This window comes from Trachypithecus francoisi, unplaced genomic scaffold (genome assembly GCF_009764315.1).
Source record: "Trachypithecus francoisi isolate TF-2019V2 unplaced genomic scaffold, Tfra_2.0 Lachesis_group16, whole genome shotgun sequence".
Classification (NCBI taxonomy): domain Eukaryota; kingdom Metazoa; phylum Chordata; class Mammalia; order Primates; family Cercopithecidae; genus Trachypithecus; species Trachypithecus francoisi.
Window position 1 is genome coordinate 95836453 of NW_022681461.1, and position 22768 is coordinate 95859220.

The 22768-nt window shown below is 63.0% G+C and overlaps 1 protein-coding gene across 7 annotated transcripts; it reads right to left on the bottom strand.

Moving 5' to 3' along the window:
* Positions 1-424: 424 nt before the first annotated feature.
* On the bottom strand, positions 425-12592 carry EGFL7 (EGF like domain multiple 7). 7 transcript variants are annotated; one of them, XM_033238518.1, is made up of 10 exons: positions 9663-9856; positions 7999-8089; positions 4419-4540; positions 4131-4247; positions 3075-3190; positions 2783-2878; positions 2462-2623; positions 1785-1849; positions 1019-1181; positions 425-846 (listed from the first exon to the last, which is right to left on the bottom strand). In XM_033238518.1, the coding sequence occupies exons 3-10, from the start codon at positions 4496-4498 to the stop codon at positions 824-826; spliced, it is 822 nt and encodes a 273-aa protein (XP_033094409.1). In that variant the 5' UTR covers positions 4499-4540; positions 7999-8089; positions 9663-9856; the 3' UTR covers positions 425-823. The 7 variants fall into 7 exon arrangements, 4 of the variants coding, with proteins under 4 accessions (XP_033094409.1, XP_033094411.1, XP_033094410.1 ...); XR_004443717.1 differs by lacking the exon at positions 9663-9856 and adding an exon at positions 12376-12592 and having other exon boundaries at positions 1785-2623; XR_004443716.1 differs by having other exon boundaries at positions 1785-2623; positions 9663-9847.
* Between the last annotated feature and the right edge of the window lie 10176 nt (positions 12593-22768).

Below are 22768 nucleotides of genomic sequence, written 5' to 3' on the forward strand. Positions count from 1 at the left end.
GGGTGACCAGGGTGGTAGAGCCGATGCTGTGTCTTCCCAGCTGTTCTCCCTAAGAGCCCAGGGTGGAGGCACCGCCACCCACCCGCATTCCCTTTCCAGGGGTGGGCCCACATCACCCTCTAATACTTCCATCGATGGGCGGGGGGTGTCGCCTAATTGGGGCAGGTGTGCCAGGATCCTCAGGGTACCGCGAAGGAGGCCAGAGATTTGCTTTTTGGCCTCTGGTTGGGGCAAACACATCCCCAGGACAAAGCTCTCTGTGGCCTCAAAGAAACCCCCTCTCCCTTGGAGTGCCCTCCCCACCCCACTGCCTGCTCCACCTGGCCCCCTTTGCCAGCCAGCACCCGGCAGCGGGTCTGGGTAGGGTGGCCAGGAGGTGAGAGCCCTCCCCCCAGGCCCCGAGTCCATCCACTGACACAGCAGCTCACATTTCATTTTTATTCTGCTGGGGGTCAGGTAGCAGCCCCCACTGAAGCCCCACCCAGCCTCCGGGCTGCCTGGCCTGTGCCACGGGTCCCGGTCTCCAGCAGAGTTCGTGAGCTCGTACCTTCCCTCAGCTGAGGGCCCACCTGGCCTTGGGATGCCGTTGGGCTGGCTAAGGGTGGATTGACACACAAGACCCCAGCCCACCCCATGCCAGAGTCCTGGGAGCCTCCTGAGGAAGGGGAGGAGGAAGAGGAAGAGCGCCCTGCCTGGCCTTCCACTGAGTCACCCTGAGGCTCAGTCACCCCGAAGTGGTGTCTGGACCCCCAGCATGTCAGCCAGGGGCATGGGGGCCGCAGGGCAGGGTGAAGGGCTCAGTCCAGCCTGGGGCGCTGGGCAGTCACGAGTCTTTCTTGCAGGAGCCTAGGGTTGGATGAGGCTAAGGTCAGAGGTCACTGCTCCCCATAGCCTCCCCGCCCAGCCAGATCTGACCCCTTGGCCTTTGGTCACCCCCGACCCCCAAGCCTGGGTAGCCCCTCTAAGCCAACTGGTCGCAGACCCAGGAGGAGGGCTCTGGAGGGTGGGGGGCACTCACAGGACCCCAGCTGCTCCTCCAGGAAGGAGATCTGCTCACTCAGGGAGTCGATGCGGCCTAGCTGCTGGAAGGAGTGCACCAGGAGGCTGCTGGGGTCCGGGAGCCCGTGCTCCAGTGCCTGCGAGGCCAGGCTGTGCAGTGGGGCCAGCACCAGCTGCAGCTTCTGCGGGTGCAGAAGGGTGGTGACTCCGGGCCGGCCCCACCCTCTCTGCTCCACCAGGGTCTAGGGAGGACCCCAGGAAGGGCTCCACAAGCCTCCAGCCCCAGCCCCTGCGGCAGGGCTCCAGGTGTCCACTAGAGGGGGCTGCCGTGCCAGAAGAGCCTGCGGCAGAGTGGGTGCCTGGGGCATCAGGCTGGCCGGGGTGGTCCCAGCCTTGGGGTCCCCGGCAGAACTAGGGGGACGGCTGGACCACTGGCCAGTGGGAAAGACTGGCAAGAGCTCTTTGTCCTGGTGGGGACAAAGGTGGTGAGGGGTGGGGACGTCTTGTCTGGGTCCAGGCTGTGTGTATGGTCTGGGGAGGCTGCCACGCTTGGTTCCTCCAGCCCTGGGGGTCCTGGTCAGTGTCTGGCTGCCTCTGTCCGGCATGGATCCAGGCCAGGGCCCCCTCGACAGTCAGCAGCAAGGAAGCTGCCTCCCCAGGGCCAGGACCTTTTCAGACCACCCCCAGCCATCTGTGGGTCGCGACCGTGTCCCAGGAGACCATGGAGCCTATATGCTGGCCTGGGCTTCTGCTGTCACAAGGACCTGCCCCACCCCAGGCCTCACCTCCTCCAGCAGGTCCACCCTGGACTGCAGCCTCTGCACTTCCTCCTTCATCGCACTGTCCACTCCTGGGGGCAGAGCCAGGCGCTGGGTCAGGGTCAGCCGGCTCCCCACCCACACCCCCAGGCTCCCTCCTGTCACCAGGGAGAGGCAGAGCCCGAAGACTCAGATCCAGGCCTCTGCCAGCCCCGACGCCTGCCTGGCGCTGGCCAGAGGTCTCAGGGCTGTGCCACCTAAGTACATCGGGGCGCATGGCTCTGCCCAGCTGCTCAGGGTCCCGGCCACGCTGAGGGAGGTCGGAGCTGCGGTCTCAGCGGCGCTTTCGATGCGGTGCTGTGGACAGCGCATTATTACTCACGGTACGAGTTTGAAGTGTCACAGCGCGTACCAAAAGTAATAATGTCCCATCACCAGCGGAGGCGTGGCGTCTTCCAGAATCCTGCACTGGACGCAGTCAGGCACTTCTGCCTTCTTGGCTGACCATGAGGCTCCAGGCAACCTGCCCCCAGTTCTCAGGAACCCACCTGTCCTCCCGCCCCATCTTCCCTCCCTGGAGAGGGAGCCCCCACCGCCTTCCACCCAGGTTCCAGTGCCCCTCACCATGCCTAACACAGAGCCACATGGCAATGTCCACTGCCTGCCCGCCTCCCCAGGCCAGGCATAGCCAGGGCTGAGTTTACCTGTCAGGTTGGGGGCCACCCTGGGGGGCCCTCCCTTGGGCATGCAGTGTGTACCATCTGCAGACAGGCTGTGCCCCTCCCAACACTGGCACCAGTAACTGCCGGCGGTGTTGACGCAGCGCTGGGGACAGCCGGCCCCCCCAGCACTGCATTCGTCCACATCTGCAGGAAATGGGGAGTCAGGCGGCCATGCCTGCGGGAGGAGTCCTGCCCACATAGCTCCCTTCACAAGCACTCACTCATGGGCCAGCAGTAACCCCAGGACATGCAAAGAGGTGCCCAGGACCCTTCCAGGGTCCCCCAGGGTGGAGCCAGCCTCACCTGACTGGCAGATGTCACCCTGCCATCCTGCAGGGCAGCGGCAGCGGCCAGGCTGGATGCAGCTCCCTCCGTTCCGGCACGGCGGCTGGCATATTGCTGTGGGTGGGGAAGGCTGGTCACCAGCTCAGTTGGGTCCCCAGCGCCCTATGGGGGCAGCTGCTAGGGAGGGGGTGCTCTGCAGCAAGGTGGTGCTTTGCTCCGGGTTCAAGAAAAGCAGCAGGAGCACTGCTGGGAGACTGGGGAGTAGACGCCCTTCTGACTAACACCGGGCACCGAGGGGCGTAGCCCTCACCTGCTCCACAGGCCCCAGGAAGCCCGCTGGTCCTCTTCCAGCCGGGGCAGCATGCGTACCGAGGCCTGGCGGGGGCCAGCCCAGGGCTGCGGCGGTAGGCGATCCTATAGATGGTTCTGTGGGGTGGGCGGGACAGCTCAGAGGGGCATCCTACTCCCCCTTAGCCACCCACTGGGCGGCTAGAGTCCCCTCTCAGACTGGACAGAGTCACCCCAGGGTGTCCCCAGGGGTCTTCTCCCCAAGGGATGGCACTGAGGGGTCATTGCACAGCCGTTTCCCTGCCTGGGCCTTCCGGTGCTGGCCGGGACTCAAGCCACAGCAGGAAGGCCCAGCCACATTCTGCATGGAGCAGAGGCAGTGGCCAGGCCTGTGTGTGCCCCCACCTATCTGGCATCCTACTGTGGGGGCATCCGGGCCCAGAGGAGAGGGCATGCCTGGCCTGCAGCTGGTCATGGCAGAGTGTGGGCCCTGGGCATCGGAACACTTCTTAAACCTCCAGGAGACTGAATTCCCAGGCCCCTCTCCCAGCAGGGGGTGGATCTCCCACACCCAGGAAGGAGGACTCTGCCCGAGGCTGAGACTTGGGGGTGTGAGCCCCTTGTGTGGGCCACAGGACCTCTCAGGGCCTCATCTGTGCCCGTTGGGGGCTGTCACGTGGAGGGGCTGCCCAGTGCAGTGGGGAGTCGGGTACCATTCCGTGGACATCCTTGCAGCCAGGGATACAGGGCAGGGAGGGGTTAGTCCCCCAGAAGTGGAGGGGTGCAGACAGGATGGGTGACCCCTCTAATCATGGGGATGCCCTTAGAGGTGCTGCCCTTTGAGACGTGTTGGGACAAGAGCAAGGATTAGGACGTTGGAGGTGACCATGGAATCCCTGGGCTCCCACCACCCTGGGTCACCCATCTCAGTCAGCCCTCTCGTGGCTCTGGCCTCAATTTCCCATCTTAGGCCCCAGGATTCATCCCGGACAGGCTGATGTGTGGCAGATGGGGGCAACTTGGGGGACTGGCCTTGGGAGGCTGGGGCTGGGTGGGCTCGGTTGGGTGGGGCACTCACCGGTAGGTGCTGCAGGCCCGGTGCCCGTCACAGGTGGTGAGGAAGGGCTGGTATACACGCTGCATGAAGGACTCGGAGACAGGGTCCCCGTGAGCCCCGACGGCACACACCCTACGGCTGTGGGGGTGGACAAGGGGTCAGCCCAGGAGTCCCAGAGCAGGACCCAAGAATGATGGGGACATGCGGCTGGGGCAGGACCTTCTGCAGGAGTCCCCAGGGAGTCCCCCACAGGTGCTGAGGGCTCCTGGTCACCCCACCCCAGCACTCACAGGCCAGGGCTTGGCTCACCCTGGCCGGTAGGCGTGCTCCGTGCCGCCCGCTGCCAACACCAGAAGCCACACCAGTAGCATCTCCTGAGAGCCCCACATGGCCTGTGCCTCCGGGCAGGGTGGCCTTCTCCTCTGGGTGGCCTGGGGCACAAAGCATGACCCTTAAGTCTCCCCGAAGATGCTCTGCCCCCAGGCCACGGGTGCAGTTTGCACTTGCTCCATGAGGCCTGCCCAGCTCATCTCCGCTGGAGCCTCCACCAGTGGGAGAGCCCCACGGTGGTGCCCACTCTCTCCTCCCCAGGCCCCCTCTTCCAGCTATCGAGACCCTCGCCAGCCACAAACAGCTGGGGCCACAGCCTGGGGACCACAGTAGGGCGATGCTGTCCAGAGCTCTTGGTACAGGAATCGAGTGGATCCTGCTGGATGTCTCGGACGCCCGAGGCTCCAGGAAGGATGGCTCCAGGAACGGGGGGCCGTTTCTCCTGTCTTGCCTGGTTCCAGGGCCCTCCTCACAATAGGGCAGGGATAAGTTTGCACCCCAGTCTGTGCAAACGGGGTGTTCCCGGGCAGAGCTGGGATCCAGCCCCACTAGGGACTTGCTGGCCTCAGCTGTTCTGGGCTTTGGTTTCTCATCTTCTGAGTGTGGAACTGGCCCCGGGGGACGGGCCGGCAGCTGCAAGCCAGCAGGAACCGTTCGGGGGTGCACACATTCTAAGACCACCCACCAGAGGGGCAGCCTTCATTTTAGAGGGGGTCCCTCCCAGGCTGGGATATGTGTGCAGTCAGCCTCCAGGGATCCAGGGACAGTGGCTGTGACAGGTGCACACCTGGGGGTGGGCAGCAGCCCCCTACAGTGTCACCAGAGCCAGAATCCAACTCCCTCCTGGCTGTGCCGCAGGAGCCAGGGACCCAGTGAAGCTTCCTGAGAGCATGAGAGCCCAGAATGAATGGTCTGTGACAATGCCGGGGGTGGGGATTCTATCCTATTCACAGCCAGGGGTCTGGAGAGTTGGCGAGCCCCTGCCATGCTCCGGGGTCCCACCCAGGGCCTCTCAAGGGTGCTTCCCAAAGGCTGGGTGGGTTCCTTCCGAGGCACTCCAGGCTCCCGGAAGGGAAAGGCCAGGCTTCAGGGGCAGAGGCTGGGGTAAGGCTGTCCCTTCTCTGGGATTCAGTTTCCTCAGACACGAGAATAGGATCTCTGAGGCCCCTCCTTGGCTCTGACGGACAGTCCTATAAACAGTCACGCTGTCCTCAGTCGCTGCTAGCCAGCCCCACTAGGTGTCTTCCTACCCACACCTGCTTCCCACGGACACTGCCACGGCATCACCCAGTCCCAGCGGGAGGGTAGCTGGGGGTCCTTCCTGGACCTCCTGTCCTCCATGTGCTGGAGAGAAGAGGGCAGGGCAGAGGCTGCCAACTAGGCAGAGGCTATCCTGGGCAGCCAAGGGGCGGGGACTTGGCTGGGGGGCAGGAGGGACATCCCAGCAGTTTTTGGGCAGGAGTTTGTCCAGGGGTCAGAGCTGGCTGGAGATTAACTCTGGGGATGGGCCCTGGGTGAAGGACACTGTTAGGGACTGGGCCTTGTGCGACCCCAAGGCAAGACTCGAAGTGGGGGGACAGGTGACACTGGGGAGGAGGACCCAGGAAGGAAGAGGTAGGGCAGTGGCCGGGTGGCTTGGGGTGGGCAGGGAGATGCCAGGGTGGGCCTGGGGGGAGGCGAATCTCCCAGACCTCATTGCCCCCCACACATATTCGCACAGCACCCCCCACAATTCCTGAGAGTCGTCTGGAAAGGAAGCGGTGTTGAGAAGTGGAGACTCAATTTTTGAAAGTCATGCTTTTCCCGAGGCCAGAAGCAGCCCGTGGCGCTCTGTAAGCTGGCGCTGCAAGCCCCATTTCCCTTGTGGGGGCCACAGCCTCGACCCAGGGGTGCCGGGCGTGGAGGGGGCGGCGGCTCCAGGTGGACCAGCAGTCCGGTCCCCGTGCCCCCAGCGCCCACGGGCTCCCTCCCCACCTGCCCGGCAGCAGCCCCGCAGCCCCCACCCACGAGAGGCCGGGTCCGCAGAGGGAGGGGCCTGGCCGCGCCGCAGGCACTGGCGGACCCCTCGCGGCGGGAGCGGGGCTGGAGACCTTGGGGCCCATGAGGGAGGGCGCAGAGGCGGAGCGAGACGGACCTGCCCGCCGCCCCCTCCCAGCCGCGCGGCCGGCTCCAGGGTTGGCGGGGCGGAGCAGGCAGCAGGGGCTGGGCCCCGGGGCGCTGGGTCGGGCCGGGTAGGACGAGGGGCCGCGGCGCCCCCCGCCCTCTCCGCCGCGCCGCCCGCCAGCCGCCGGCAGGGGGAGCCGGTTCCCGGGGCCGCTGGGCCCATTCTCCCGGCCCGGCCCGACCCAGCCGCGGACGCCCCGGCCCGCTCCCCACTCTGGGCCCCGCGGTCGCGCTGCCTCGTCCCGGAGCCGCCCCCGGCTCCGTGCGGGGCCAGGTCCCCCGCCCCCGGGGGCTCCGCGGGTCCAGCCCTCGCCCTGGCCCGGGCGACGAGCAGACCCCGACCCCGGCGCGCCCCGCTCGCTCCGCACTCACCGCCGGATCCGGGGCGCGCACGCGCCGCCGACACTGCCGCCCGAGCCCGCGCCGTGGGGGCCCCGAGCCCCGCCCCGCCCCGCCCCCGGCCCCGCCCCACCTGGCGGCCCCGCCGGAGCCCCGCCCCGCCCCCATTGCGCAGACGGGGAAACTGAGGCCCCGCGGCGGGCGGGCTGCCCCCGGGCGGGCAGTGACTCCGCTGGAACCCGGGGCTGAAGCAAAAGCGCCTCTGAGCCGCGGCCCCCCAACCCCCCTCCGGGAATCCTAGGGCCCGAGTCCCCATGGCAGGGCGCTCGCTGAGCGGATGCACGACCACCAAGCGCGGCTGCCAGGACCCGGGAGAGGCCGCCCAGGGCGCCCACACTGACGGGGCTGCGGGCTCTTTGGTAGCCCTCAAGCCCCCAGGCTGAAAATCACCCCGGGACGCCCATCTCAGCCGCTGGGGGGCCGCGCGGTAGGCACCCGGTGCTGATTAGCACTGAGCTCGGTCCTGCAGCCTCACAGGCAGTGGGCATCATGACCGTCCCCATCCCAGGCCCAGAGACCCAGGACTCCTCCAAGACCACATGGCAGAACCCAGGCCTCCCTCCTAGCCTTAGCGTGTTAGGTTGCGGGCCCCTGTGCCGGCCCCCACCTAGCCCTCTTTCAGGCATCAGGCACCCTCACTGGGCTCACGGGGTCACTGCTGTGTTCAGGACAGTCAGGGCCATCGCGGAACACTCCTCCCAGAGAATACACAGGCCCCCAGGGAGTCTTCTCACACCAGAGGCCCCTGGGCTGGTCACCTCTCCTCTCCAGGCCTCCATTTCCAAATTTATAAGATGGGGCTAAACAGCCCCGGGATCTAGTGATGGTGAGGTCATGGCCACAACGCAATTGTTACAGCTGTTACTGCGGGTGCGGCAATTCAGCCCAATTCAGCAGCCCCTCAGACCCCCGCAGGAGCCAGCGCCCTGTCTCATAGCCCTCGTGGGCGTCTGTGTGAGATGTGTTCCCTGGGAGCAAGGGGTTTTCCGGGACTCACCTGGCGGAGGAGAATCCGTCATCCCCTGGACAGGGGCGGGAGCTGCTCCTCCGGGTGGTGGGGGCCACCTGTGCCTCCCGGGTCCTGGGGGCTGTGGTTGGAGAGGAGGTGTGGGTTAGTGCCTATGCACAGTCCAGGTCACCCTGATGTCCGGGGGCTGGGATGGCCTGGGTCCAGCCTTTGGTGCTGCTGTGGGACCTCCACCTGCACTAGGCCTACAGGTCTCCATCCTGTACCTACCCCGACCCCATCCTGTCCCGAGCTGATGGTCCTCTCCGATCCACAGCCCCTGGCCTCAGTAAAATGGGGCTGTTGCCTCCAGCCCTGGACTCCCCGGCGTGGGGATAAAAGGCTGCTGTGAGCGGAGCTGGAGGTCCGTTCACGAAACCCAGGGTGCTGGGCGAGAGGCCTGCAGATGGGTCCGGGAGGGCCACCAGCTTGGTCCTACCTTGGTGCATGGGAGTTGGAGGAAGGGAGGGGCCCAGGTCCCTGGAGAGGAGCCCCCAAAATAAGGCCGCCCCACCCTGCAATCCGGTAGCCACTGCTCTGGACCAGGGGCCCTGGAAACCCCTGGCACGTGGTCTGAGGGACGGCCAGAGCAGCTGCTGTCAGGGAGTGTTCCTTATCTGTCTGGGGAGTCCTAGGCCTCCTGGCACCCTGAGCCCACGCAGGGCTCTTACCTAGCCCCTGGCAGTGAAGTGTTCAGAGTGGAGCCTAGGGGGCCTCTGGGGGGAAGAGCCACCCTGCCCTGTCCCCTGCCCCTGGCCTCATCTCTGGAGCTGCGGTCACTTAACCCTTTGACCTGCCTCCCCACGTCTCCTGCCTGAATCTGGAAGAGGCAATGGAGCAGAAAGGGCGGCTCCGGGGCTGCCCGAGCCAGCCCTCGCTACCCCCATCCTGGCTAGTCCCCACCGTTTGGAAAGTGGGGGTTCTCAGACAGGCCTCTTGGTGTGGACGTATGAGACAAAAAGCGAGGCCTTCTGGGACCCACTATGACTTCGGGGGCTTTGGGATGGGGCTTCAGCCACTCTGCATGGGGCTGGGGAGAGGGAGAACAAGGGCTTCTCCAAGGTCCAAGGGGGGCCCACAGAGTCACCTATTTACCCACGACACCCTACCGACACCCTACCATGTCATCCGTAAGCCTGAGCCCCACGTCCCGCACCCTGGGTTCACACCGCTCATCCTGGCTACAGATTTGGCTTTGGGGTTCCTCTCCCTTGGGGCCAATTCCCCTCCCCAGACCCCACAGCTAGGGAGAAGCTGAGGAGACCCCAGCCCTTGGGACACCGCAGGATGTAGCACTAAGCCCCTCACAGCAGGCCCAGCTGAGCTGAACTTTGCTGCTAACCCTAGGAGCTGCTCTGCGGAGGGAGAGAAAGGCCAGAGGGTGGGGTTCAGGCGAAGGGCAGCTGAGGGTGAAGTGTTGGAGTCAGCAGACTGGATTGGGATCTACACTGAGCTACCCGCTAGCAGGCGTTTGGCCCAAGGGCCTCAGTGGCCTCCTCTGTGCAGAAGGGGAGGAGACCGGGACCCCCTTCCCTGTGACCTCGCCGGGAAGCAGATTGCGGAGCAGCCAGCGGGCACCGTGGTCAGCGGGAGTGAGGGGCACGGGGGGCCTGCCCTGTCCGCTCCCTGCCCCTCCAAGGCCACCCCTGCCGTACCTGATGCTGCTGGAGCCCAGGCGTAGCCATGGTGGCCGGCTGCTGTGTCCTTGGACCGGGGATGGACCCTGGCCCTTGCTGGGGCCTTAGGCCCAATGACCGCCTGGAGGCACCTCCCGAGGCCCACCTGCCTGGCCTGTCCACAGGAGCCTCCCTTGCAGCCGTGCTGGGCTGGCTTGGTGCAGGGAGGCTCCCCCCGAGTGAGGAAGGGCGGCTTTTTATGCTCCGTCCCGGGTAATCGGGATTGGGATGGGCCCTTCCCAGCCGGACTTCCTGTGTGTGTTCTCCGCTGATAACGGGGACGTGTCGTCGGACAAACAGGAGCCTAAGGGGGGCGGGGGCCACCGTGTGAGGGGCCTGGACAAACTGCCCGGGGGTGGGGAAGCTGTCCCATGGGCCATCAGAGTCTAGCCCCAAAACAGCCAGAAACCAGGGCTGGACCCTGCTGGAGACTCTGGGGAGAGCGTGGGATGGAGGACACAAGCCCAGGGCCCTCCCGGGACCGTGGGTCCACAGGTCACGCTTGCATGTGGCTGGACAGAAGGGAGATGCTGCATCTTTGGGCCACAGGATGCTGGGCTCTCCCCCAGGACACCCCCAGATGTGTGTGACACAGCATGGGAGCCTGGAGGGGCCCCAGGCTAAGGCAGGGACCAGCCACACTGGAGCCTCGACCAGTGAGGGGTGGCGAGTGGCAAGGCCTGGCCGGAAGGGACTGGAGTGGCAAGACAGGCTGAGTGGTCTGAGAACAGCCTGTTCTGTGGGTCTCTGAGGCCCAAGGTCCGCCATGGTGTGGGGGTGACGGGAGGCGGCAGGCATAGAGTCCAAACTCTTTCCCCTAAGAGAGCTGCCAGTGAGACCATGAGCCCCTGCCCTGGAGACGGGCAAGCAGGCCCAATGCCCTCAGCCCCACTTTACAGGGGTGCTCTAGGCTGGCAGCAGACTGCGGCCGGGGGTGCAGAGAGGGATGCGGGACACTGTGGGTGATCACAGGGTGTGCTCTGTCAGATTCCTGGGGTCCCAGCCCCCAGGTCTGACCCTCAGCTTCCCTGTTCAGGTGGCAATGGGAGCCTCAGGCCAAGCGAGCCGCTGTAGCAACGGTGGGTTGGGTGGGAGGGGACACGGTGCCGAAGGGAGCTGGGTGGCTTTGGAGGGCATGCCTGGAACCCCAGGAGAGCAGGGTCTCTCCTAACCCCGCTGTCCGTGGGGTGTGAGCCCTGCTTTGGGGTCAGCCCCTGTCGGCCTAATGCCCGGGACACCCCCATTTCCCTGGCCCTGGGCGGTCAGCGTGTCCCCACCTCTCCAGCCCCACTCAGCTGGACAACTTGGGCCAAGGGAGGGCGGGGCAGCTGGGGAAATTCCCCATTGGACTTTGGAGGGCAGCTGGGAAGCCTCACCCACACGTGATGCACCTCCCCCTCAAGCAGGGACCAGCTCCCGTCTACCCATGGCCAGGGGAAGGGTCTGCTCTGGGCACCAGGCTGTAGTTAGGGCTCAGGGCCTCAGCCAGGCAGGCCCTCACTCTTCTCCAGGCCTCAGTTTCTGCACCTGCTCCGTGGTCATTAAGATAGTTGAAGGGGGCGCTCCTGGCACCCAGGCACTGCTGGTCTGAGCAAGAGGGGCATCTATCCAGAGGTGGCCCCTGCCCCGAGGTTGGAGCAGATGGGCAGAACCCCATTTCCCCACCTCCTCCACACTAGGTCACCCTGGGATCTGGCCCTTACTTTACTGGCCTCACCCTCAGCCGCCCTGTGCCTCCCTCAGCCCCCTGACTCTCACCTGGCACTGGACTCCTGGTGACAGCCTGGGGGGCTGGGCCCAGCCTGCTGCCAACTTGTTCTTCACTGCAACCCCCTCCTGACAAGCTCTGCCCTGCCCCCAGCCCCTCCCCAGGCCAAGACCAGACCCTCCCCGAGTGGCACTCCCCAGAGTGCCAGCTCTGCCCTATCCCGTCTCCTGGAGCCACCACAGGAGGGGCACTCCACTCTCTCAGGCTCCTGGAGCCTCAGGGGCAGGTACAGGAGGTGGACTGGGGTATTGCCCTAATGCCAGGGGCCCAGCAGGGACAGGAGGGGCGAGGAGTTGGCAGGGGACAGAAGTAGGTTCTGTCTATACCCTCTTGGACTCCAGAGGCTACTGGGGGTGCAGGGGGTTGGGGCTGCCCCCGGATTCTGGTATGGGTGGAGCATACTTTGTGCCCAAGGCCCAGGGGCTCAGCAGAGGGCAGGCGGGCCCCTCCCTCATTCTCCTGTCCTTGGAGTGCCTCCTTCCCTGTCCTTGCTGCTCTCTCTGCTGGCGTGTGTTTGGGATCATGGCACACAGACCTGCAGCAGGGAATCATTTTGGAAGTTGGCAGTGCCTCCTGCCCAGGCTGCAGCCCCACAGAAGCCAAGCCGTCTGGCCTCCTCCTCTCACCTTGGGGGCCCAGCACAGAGGGCGAGACCTGGTGGGAGAGGCGGCCACCCCAAGGCCTGCAGCTGTCCTCATCTGGGCACTGGAAGGTCTGGAGCCCGGGGCCTCACCCTGCCTGGGTGGCATCAGAGGTGGAGGCCTGGCAGGGGCAGGAAGCTGGAGCTGTGGTCCCAGCTTTGTGCCCCACACAGGCCTCAGTTTCCTCATTGGCTCTCCTGTCAGTAGGGCCAGGTTGTCCCAGTGGCCTTCCAGCCACCTGGGAATGTTCTAAGGTTAGTTATAAGGGGAAGGGCTGCCTTACCTTCCCAGAGCGTGCTGGCTGGGCAGAGAGGCGTGGAGGGGCCTGGCAGAGCTCCCCGGGCCCTCCTGGGCCTCCTGAACCCCTCACCAGGGTGCTTTTGGCCTCTGCAGCCCCAGGAGAGGGTGGACTAAGCCCCTGGCGGAGGCCAGCCTGGGCATCTTAGGTGGCGCGAGACAGAGGGGCACCAGGCGCGGCCGTGGGAGCCGGGCTGCAGGAGGTGCAGGAGGAGGGAATGAAGCAGAGTGCAGGAGGGATGGGGCTTCCTGTTTACCCAGAGCGCCCCCCGGCCTTGGACAGGCTGACTCTGTCAGCCACGGATGTGGTGGGACCTTCCCATCAGAGGATGTCCCGGACCCGACGGGGGCTGGAGGGAGCTGCCGGGCAGGGGTGCCTGCGGGCAGAGGAGCTGTCTGCTCCTGAGTGAGGTTGTGGGCAGGGAGAAGTGAGGGTCCTCAGTCTTTTCTCTCTCCTCTCCTTGCCTGCTCCAGCCCCTGACACCCTTTGAGTTGAGGGGCTTCCATTTTCAGAGGAGGCAGCTGGCTCACGGGTAGAAGCCGCTTGTTTGAGGGTGGAAAATGGAGGCCCAGGACTGGAGCCCGGGGGCCTGAGCCCTGAGCCTCGGGAGTCTCCCAGGGGACCCCTCACCCTTGCCCTCACTGCTCCTGTCTCCCTTCCTGCGGCCACCCACTTCTCCAGCTGACAGTGTGGAGGTGTCCATGGCCTTGTGGGCTGGCTTCTTGGCAGGTCCCCACCGGCTTTGCATCTGAGTGTCCCCTTCTCCCGACATTGCCCCCACTCTGGTCTGGTCCACCCCGCTTCCTGCCTGGATGACAGTCGCCCCTCCTCGGCCTTGCTGGGTGCCGCTGCCCTTCACACCCAGTGCTCAGGGAGCTTTGCAGAGGGAGACATTGGGTCGTGTGACCTCCTCCCAAGGCGCCACCACACTCAGCACAAAGTCCAATCCTGCCCATGCTCCATGCCCCTGCCAGGGTGCCCGCTCCACAGGGCAGGGGTCTGGACCTGGGAGAGGGACTCAGAGCAGGTGTGCAGAAGGTGTGGAGTCCCCCACTGCCTTGGGCGTGTCACCCAGTGGTGGCCTGGCAAACTCCAATTGCAGCGAGACATGGGCTTAGAAACGGGAAAGTGAACCTGAGAGGGGCCGGCAGCCCGGGCAGGAGACACAGCCCCTTGGCCATGCCCCAGGGGACCGGCGTGCCCCACTGCTGGCAGCAGGTGCTGGAGGCATCCCTAGGAGAACAGACCCCCCGTTCTTCACACACACTGCTGGCACCTCGGAACTGTTACCAGCCTGGGGGCTTAGCTTTGAACATCCTCATGTTATCTCTTGGCAGATTTGCCGACAAACGCAATCCCCTTATGCTGTCCCTGGGGGGTCCCCAGTCCCAGGAGGGGCAGGAAGCCAGGGAATGCCCAGCAGTTCTCAGGTCCCCTGCCAGCTGCGCCAGAGCATTCGGCCGCCCCACACCCTTGCTAGCACTTGCTGTTGTCTTTTTCATTTTAGCCATTCTGATGATTTTGCAGTGGTATTGCTGTATTGTTATTTTTGTTCATATAGAAAGGTGAAGAAAATCTTATTTTTTAAACAGCAGAATCCATCCCTAGGGAGGGACTTGCTTCACAGGGGAGACACCTGGCTGGGGTGAGAGCACAGCGTGGGCCTCGGGGGGCTGTGTGAGCTGCAGGCTTGGTGGATGTCCCTGGTGGCACCTGGGGAGTCTGGAGGGGAAGAGAGAGAAGAGGGTGCCACTGGGGAGTGAGCTTGGGAGAGGGATCCCCAGATGGACACTGGGTGCTACCTGGCAGCTCACGAGGTGGGCACTGGTGGTTGGGGCTGACTCTCAAGGAAGTCCTGTTGAGCAGGGTGAGCCTCAGATGGAGCCCCTCAGTGGGCGGGGCGCCCCTCCCCTGGGGATGCCTAGGCCTCTGGGGTCTGTGGGCTTCTGGGAAGGGTGTGGGGGGCCCTCCCTGGAGGCTTCATGCTTGTCTCTCTTGCAGGGTTGTCATAGAGCTCCAGTAGGGTCAGGGACCACAGGTGCCTTGAAGGCTTCTCTGCCTCAGTTTCCCCACATGTCAGACCAGGGCATGGAGGGTCTTGGGAGCCCTGAGGAGGGTCCCGGGGTCTCCACTTCCCAGTAACAGGGTGGGCAGTTTGTGCCTGGGCCCTTCCCTGAGGGGAGGAAGGGGGGGTCCGTAGCTTCCAGCAGATTCTTGAAGGAGGGTCGTGTGACCCCCTCGAGTGAGTTCGGAGTCCCCACCCAATGCGGCTGCCAGGGCCTCTCGTGACCCATGAAGGGGGCTGGTCCCCGTGTCCAGCTTCTGGGATCTGGCTCCTGCAGGCCCTGGAGGTTACTTCCCAGCCCTGCTGAGGTTCCCATGGGGCTGAGGAAGGGGGACTTGCCGGCCCCCTGAGGCTGCCCTCACGCCTGGCACTGGTACACGGCACAGAAGCCCCACTCAACGGGCTGTGATTTTCCAGGCCCGACAGATGGGGCAGCCGTTAACATCAAGGGAAAAAACGCTTCATCTCCCGCGACGGAAGGAGAAGTTCCCGAGAGCTCGGGGCCTATGGGGCAGCCAGTGGAGGGGCAGCAGTTCCGCCCTGTCCTCTCCCCGCCCGCCCGCGTGGGGAGAGCTGGGGGCCAGGCGCTCCAAGCCTTTAGGGGAGAAAATAGTGGGAGAGACGGACAGGCCTGTGAGCAGGGTGCTGGGTTCGGGTGTCTCCTCTTGGGGCTGTTGCCCTGGCCCTGAGAGGTGGAGGCAATGATCTGACCCCATCTACAGACGAGGAAACTGAGGCCCCATGGGAGTGGCTCCTCAAGCTCCCAAGGCCTTCCCTGGCAGGGCCAGACAGGAACCCAGAGCCACAGGGACCCCAGTCTCCGCAAGGCACAGTGGCTGGGGGCCCCTCCCCTGGAGAAGCCTGTGCCTCTGGGGTCTGTGGGCTTCTGGGAAGGGTGTGGGGGGCCCTCCCTGGAGGCTTCATGCCCATCTCTCTTGCGGGATTGTCATAGAGCTCCGGTAGGGCCAGGGACCAGAAGTGCCCTGAAGGCTTCTCTGCCTCAGTTTCCCCACATGTCAGATCAGGGCGTGGAGGGTCTTGGGAGTCCTGAGGAGGGTCCCGGGGTCTCCCTGTTCTCAGTCACAATGCAGACAGTTTGTGCCTGGGCCCTTCCCTGGTGGGGAGGGAGGAGGGGTCCATGGCTTCCAGCAGATTCTCAAAGGAGGGTCCACAGAGCCCCACGCAGGTGGCCCTGGGCTTCCTCCAGCCCCCAAGTCCACGCTCCTCAGCACCAAGGCTGCCGTCATGTTATTATTATTATTTAATACCCTTAAAAAATGTAAAGAGAGAAAGGGAAAAAAAGCATCTGCCTGCTCAGGAATCTCTGTTTCCTCTCGGTCAGGAAACAGGAAGTGAGTGTTTGGGGAGATTGGGAACCAGCCCTGGAGAACAATAGGGGCCCCCTAGAGGGGAAGGGGAACTGCGTCAAGGGGTGGGGGCCGCCGGAAGCCTGACCTCTGCCCTGCCAAGCACAGAGGGGGCCTGAGGCATAAATTTAGTCTCCTTTTCCTGATGAAAGGCTGGGATGCCCCGCTGCTGGGGCTGTGGGGGAGGGCAAGGCTGGCCTGGGTCTCTGGGGCATTAGGGACCATCTGACTGTGCCCTCCTTTCACCTATGAGTAAACTGAGGCCCAGAGAGGGGAAGAGCCCTGTCTGGGGGACTGAGGGTGCCGAGCTCCCTTGGCTGTCTTGTTGGGACTGCAGGCTCTGCTCACCTTGTTGCCTGCTGGACCTGGGCACCCCTTCACGTCCTTGAATAAACATAGTGGGTTTTGGTGGAGGCGGGAGGGCCATGCGGGCCCCTGCAGCCCAGCCCTGGCCGTTCCTGCCAGCCGTGTGACCCCAGGCAACGTCTCACCTCTCGAGACTCACTTTCCCAAGTCACCCCTGTAGGGCTGACCCAGGCCTGGAGCAGCCTGAGAGGCAAGGCTGCCACCAGCCTGTGCTCCCTCCACCCTGCCAGGTGTGTGGCGCTGGGGGGCTCTCATTTCCTGCAGGTACACCGGGAGGAGCCAGGCCGAGGCTAAGAGAGAACTGAGGGCTGGCCGGAGGCTTCTTTCTTTCTTTCTTCCTTTCTTTCTCTCTCTCTCTCTCTCTCTCTCTTTCTTTCTTTCTTTCTTTCTTTCCTTTTCTTTCTTTCTTTTCTTTCTTTCTTTCGAGTTTTGCTCTTGTCATCCAGGCTGGAGTGCAGCGGCGTGATCTCAGCTCATTGCAATCTCTGCCTCCCAGGTTCAAGCAATTCTTCAGCCCCAGCCTCCCAAGTAGCTGGGATTACAGGTGTGCGCCACCACACCTGGCTAATTTTTTGTATTTTTAGTAGAGACGGGGTTTCTCCATGTTGGTCAGGCTGGTCTCAAACTCCTGACCTCAAGAGATCTGCCTGCCTCGGCCTCCCAGAGTGTTGGGATTACAGACGTGTGCCACCACGCCTGGCTAATTTTTTGTAGTTTTAGTAGAGACGGGGTTTCTCCATGTTGGCCAGGTTGGTCTCGAACTCCTGACCTTAAGCGATCTGCCCGCCTCGGCCTCCCAGAGTGTCGGGATTATAGGGGTGGGCCACCGCGCCCGGCCTGGGTGCTTCTTTTCAATTTCACAGCTTCACTGAGCTGTAACTGAGACAGTAATCCAGGCATTTAAAGTGCACAGCTCAGTGGGTTTCGTGGAGCCTCAGGGCTGTGTGGCCATTGCCACAGTGGATTTTAGAACATTTTCCCACCTCCTAAAGATCCCGTCCCCTAGCCGTCACCCTCTGTCCCTGTCCTCGGCCCTGACCATCGCTAACCTATTGCCTGTCTCTGGATTCGCCTGGTCGGGACATTTCACGTAGACGGGTCACGCCACGTGTGGACTTTTGTGTCCAGCTTCTCGCACTGAGCATGTGTCTGAGGCCCAGCCGTGTTGTGATGTGTGTTGGGACTTTGAGCCTCTTTGCGGCTGAACAGTTCATGGTGTAGACAGGCGTCCTGTCTCCCCACTCATCTGTCCACGGACACTGGGGATGTGTCTGCCTCTTGGCTGCTGGGAATGGTGTTGCCACGAACATGCGTGTACATGTGTCTGTGAGGACATGCGACCTTCCTCCCGGGTGGACATCTGGTCCCAGGGCTTCTGGGTCTGCCTCTTGGCTGCTGGGAATGGTGCTGCCACGAACATGCATGTACATGTGTCTGTGAGGACGTGCGAACTTCCTCCCGGGTGGACACCTGGTCCCAGGGCTTCTGGGTCTGCCTCTTGGCTGCTGGGAATGGTGCTGCCACGAACATGCATGTACATGTGTCTGTGAGGACATGCGACCTTCCTCCCAGGTGGACACCTGGTCCCGGGGCTTCTGGGTCTTGTGGTCCCCAGGTGCTTCACGCTTCTTCACTGGAGGAGCTGTGGACTGTTTTCTGCAGCAGCTGCCCCGTTTACCTTCTCTGCTCACACGCCTGCTCCAACCCCAGGGAGGCTGGAGGAGCTGGTGGGAAGGGGCAGAGACATCCGGGGTCCTGCCAGGACCCCATGCGCAGGAGGATGGAGTGGTAAACTTGTGGGACCCTCTGTGTCCTGGGTCAGATGCTGCTTCCGCACCCCTAGGCTCTCCTGGACCCTTGCACAGCCTGTGGGCAGGTCCCTTGGCCCTCTGCAGGTAGGGGCACTTTGTGGGGGCTGCCTGAGGCCCCCCAGCGGTGAGAGGCAGAGTGAGGATTGGAGCCCAGGCTGTCTGACCCCAGAACCAGGCCGGTGCCCTCCCCAGATAGGAGGCTGCAGGTGGAGAGAGAGGCAGTTAAGTGCCCAGTGGCCAGGTGGGAGTGCCAGTACTGAGGAGCCAGTGTCCCCGGCTGGGTCAGCAGATGGGGGCAGGGGCCCAGGCTAGAGTCCATCTTCTCCCAGCTCCTGAGACAGCTGTCCCGATTCCTCTCTGAGGGGCCATCAGAGCCAGGACCTGGGGTGCAGGCTTGGCAGGGGTCTAGAGCCGTGTTGGCCTCTGCCCCTCTGTCCAAGGGGCCACAGAAGGCTAGATGCACCTCTCTGCAGACTCCAGCCAGGGGTCGGATTGCAGAGGGGCCTTGTCTCCTCCTCCTGGGGCTGCTGGCCTTGTGGATGGGGCAGGGGGCAGGCAGCTGCCCGCCCGTTGGGACATCCTTGTTTGGCCTCCATGACTGGGAAGCACCTGTAGCCCCAGCCAGGCCTCCTCCTCCTGCCCCAGCCCCCAACTGAACCCAGCCCCCAACTGGACCAGGCCCGGGAAGGCCAGGCCCCGCCCACCAGCCCTGGCCAGCATCGCGGACATCCGCACTCCGGCCTGGGCTGAGTGTCCAGGTTCTCCTTGGGTACAGGAAATGGGTCTCAGCTTTTTGGGTGGTCTCAGACAAGCCTCCATCTTCTCCGGGCCTCTGTCCTCCTTGTTAAACCTTAGGCTGTGCCCAGACTCTATCTAGGACATTCCACTTGGCGGGGTGGGTCCTTCAGGGCATCCGCAACCCACTGGGAGGTGGGTCCATTTGCTCCAGGAGGGAGCTGCAGCTCAGACGGGCCACATGCTGCCCACCCCCACAGTGGCCCATGGCAGAGCAGGAGGGCAATTGGTTCGTTCTGAGGGAGCCTGGCTCCTGCCCTCCCCACCTCCTGTCCCTGGTGCTGGAATTTGAGCAGCCAGAGGAGAGCTGGTGCTGGGTTCCAACCATGGCTTCCAGGCTCCCCAAAGCGCCCTGCACGTCTCCACCCCAACACCCTGCAGTCTCCACCCCAGCACCCCACACCTCTCTACCCCAGCACCTCGCACCTCTCCACACAAGTACCCCACATCTCTCCACATGAGCACTCCACACCTCTCCACCCCAGCACCCTGCATCTCTCCATCCCAGCACCCCGCACCTCTCCACCCCAGCACCCCGCACCTCTCCACTCCAGCACCCCGCATCTCTCCACCCCAGCGCCTCGCACCTCTCCACACAAGCACCCCACATCTCTCCACATGAGCACTCCACACCTCCCCACACCAGCACCCTGCACCTCTGCATCCTAGCGCCCTGTCCTGCACGTCTCCATTCCAGTGCCCTGTCCTGCTCTGCGGAGTGGCTCCTTCACTCCCTACTTGTGCCCTAGGGTGACCGTGTGAAGGTGGTCGGGGCCCTTCCCCAGGCATGGAGGGGACATGGGGCAGGTCCCTCCCCAGGCCCTGGCAGTGACTCTGCATCAGGGGGGATCACCCCCATGCCTGGGGTATCCTTGCTGCTACCATCCTGGCCCAGGTGACACCAGCTGGACTCTCAGCGGGGATGCCGCAAACCCACCCAGCACCATCAGGCCTCTCAGGAGGACTGCAGCTTCCTGAGCCACCCCTGCCTGGACAATGACTGGAAACTCCTTTCTTAGGCTGCCCTACAGGCCACACACTGTCGGGATGGGGAGGGCTGCTCTGCCTGAGGGGCCTGCCCGTCTGTCTGCCTGTGGACCCTACTCCACGCAGGCCTGGGTGGCCAGAGAGTTCAGGAAGCAGGTCAGGGCAGCAGACCATGCTGGCCCCAGCCTCCCTCCCAGTCACCAGCAAAGCCTGAGGGCTCAGGGATGGCAGCTGATGATGGTGATGCTGATGATGGTGACCATGACGGCAGCGGCCACAGTGGCACCACAGTCCACACCCGCAGTCGGCTCCCCCCCACCACTCCAGCAGCTGGGGATTTTTTTTTTTTTTCAACAGAGTCTTGCTCTGTTGCCCAGGTGGGAGTGCAGTGGCACGATCTCAGCTCACTGCAAGCTCTGCCTCCCAGGTTTACATCATGCTCCTGCCTCAGCCTCCTGAGTAGCTGGGACTACAGGTGCCCGCCACCACGTCTGGCTAATTTTTTGTATTTTTAGTAGAGACAGGGTTTCACCATGTTAGCCAGGATGGTCTCGATCTCCTGACCTCGTGATCTGCCCGCCTCGGCCTCCCAAAGTGCTGGGATTACAGGCATGAGCCACTGCGCCAGGCCAGCAGCAGGGATTTTTAAAGGAACAACATGCAGCAGGAAGAGTGAACCCTCCTGGGGCCTTCCCTGGCCCCGGCTTCCCTGGCATGAGGGGTGGCTGGGTGTCCTCCTTGCAGGGCTGCAGGGACCCAGGACGTGGGGGAGGGGGGCTGATTCCAGCCAACCCACAGCAGGCCTCCACCCTGGGAGCCAGAGGGGATGCGTTCTCTGGCCTCTTCCACGGCCCGCCTGGGGGTGGTGGGCTGGGTTTCGGTGGAGGGTGTAGAGGGGGTGTGCAGGTGCTGGGAGGTCGGGGATGGCGGGGGCAGGACAGCAAGGTCACTCTAGCCTGAGGATGATTTCTATTTTATTTTACAATTCCAAAATGAAGAGTGATTTTCTTGTTTGTTGTTTGACCTGGGCTGCGACATGCTTCCTCTCGAAGAGCCAGTGGATTTGATGAGAAGCAGCACCAAGACCATGGCCCAGCGCCCGGCATCTGCGGGGCCTTGTGAAGGTTCTGTTCTCACGGCTGGCGCTGATTAACGCTCTCCACAAACCCCACGAGGGACGAAGGCATCAGCGTCACCTGCCGGCATACGGGGAAAGGCTGGGAGGCTGCAGGGCTGAGTCACCGCCGGGCACCTACTCCCTGCCGGCCCCCGGGAAAGACAGCGACAGACGCTGCGCTTTCGCTCAACCTTGGGGAGGTAGAATCACATTTTTAGAGCCTTTATTTAAAGGAAAAGAGAGCTGCATAAAAATAAATAAAATATAAAAAGACTTTATATTTTTAGGGAAGTTGTAGGCTTACAGCCAAATTGAGAGAAGGTATAGAGGTCCCACGCCACAGCCCCCGCCCCCACGTGCGCCGCCCCCCCGTCGCCGGAGCGGTCCGTCTGTGACGTGGGTGAACCTGCGCTTACATGTCACAGTCACCCGGGGCCCACGGTGTAACTGGGGTCACTCAGTGTAGCACATTCAGGGTCTGGGCAAGCGTATGAGGGCACGTGGCCACCAGGACAGTATCGGGCACAGACGTCTCTGCCCTGAAGTCGTCTGAGAGGCACCCTCTTTACGTGGACAGTTTAATGCATTTGGGCAAACGAGCACCCCCCATGTAATCTTCACTGCAAAGGATGGATACAACGTTTCTCACCCCTCCGAAGCCCCTCATACTCTGCCTGGCCCCTGGCAGCCGCGATGTGCCCTCTGCTGCTCCTGGGACTTTTGTGTTGTGGGAACCAAGTGGCCAGTGCCCTGTGCCCAGCACGATGGCATTTTTTTTTTTTTTTTTTTTAGACAGGGTCTCACTCTGTTGCCCAGGCTGGAGTGCAGCGACACAATCTCGGCTTACCGCAACCTCCACCTCCCTGGTTCAAGTGATTCTCCTGCCTCAGCCTCCTGAGTAGCTGGGATTACAGGTGCGCAACACCATGCCTGGCTAATTTTTGTATTTTTAGTAGAGACAGGGTTTCACCATGTTGGCCAGGAGGGTCTTGATCTCCTGACCTCAGGTGATCAGCTTGCCTTGGCCTCCCAAAGTGCTGGGATTATAGGCGTGAGCCACCACGTGTGGCTGCGATGGATTAGGGATGGTCTGGGCTGTGTGTTATCTGTGACTTGGTCCTGCTGCATAGGAGTCCACAGTCTGGGTGGGCCACAGTTCGTTCATTCACTCATTCATTCATTCATCCATTCATTAATTCATTCATTTACAGACGGAGTCTCGTTCTGTCACCCAGGCTGGTGTGCAGTGGCACAATCTGGGCTCACTGCAAGCTCAGCTTCCCGGGTTCACGCCATTCTCCCTCCTCAGCCTCCTAAGTAGCTGGGAGTACAGGTGCCACCACTACGCCTGGCTAATTTTTTGTATTTTTAGTAGAGACAGGGTTTCACCATGTTGGCCGCGATGGTCTCGATCTCCTGACCTCGTGATCCGCCCACCTCAGCCTCCCAAAGTGCTGGGATTACAGGCGTGAGCCACCGCGCCCGGCCTATTTATTTATATTTTGAGACAGAGTCTCACTCCATCACCCAGGCTGGAGTGCAGGAGCGCAATCTCAGCTCACTGCAACCTCCACTTCTGTGGTTTAAGCAATTCTCGTGCCTCGGCCTCTCGAGTAGCTGGGATTACAGGCACACGCCACCACGCCCGACTTTAGGGCCACAGTTTATATGAACACTTTTTAATTTCAGAGAGAAGAGCTTGGAAAAAAAAAATAAAAACAACAGCAAACAAAGAAAAGGTCTCCCTACTTCTCACAAGACTCAGCATAGGATTACCACACTTTCCGAAACTCCACTGCTGGGTACATTCCCCGAAAGCAGGGATTCAAACAGATGTGCAATGTACACACAGCGGCGTGCTTACAGGAGC

Bases quoted from the DNA above. Each gene is read 5' to 3' on its own strand.
- EGFL7 (XM_033238518.1), bottom strand. From the start codon at position 4,498: ATGTGGGGCTCTCAGGAGATGCTACTGGTGTGGCTTCTGGTGTTGGCA. The intron at 4,248-4,418 runs GTGAGCCAAGCC...CCACCCCCACAG, and splicing joins GAGCACGCCTACCGGCCAGG to CCGTAGGGTGTGTGCCGTCG. The intron at 2,879-3,074 runs GTGAGGGCTACG...CCCCACCCACAG, and splicing joins TCCTGGGGCCTGTGGAGCAG to CAATATGCCAGCCGCCGTGC.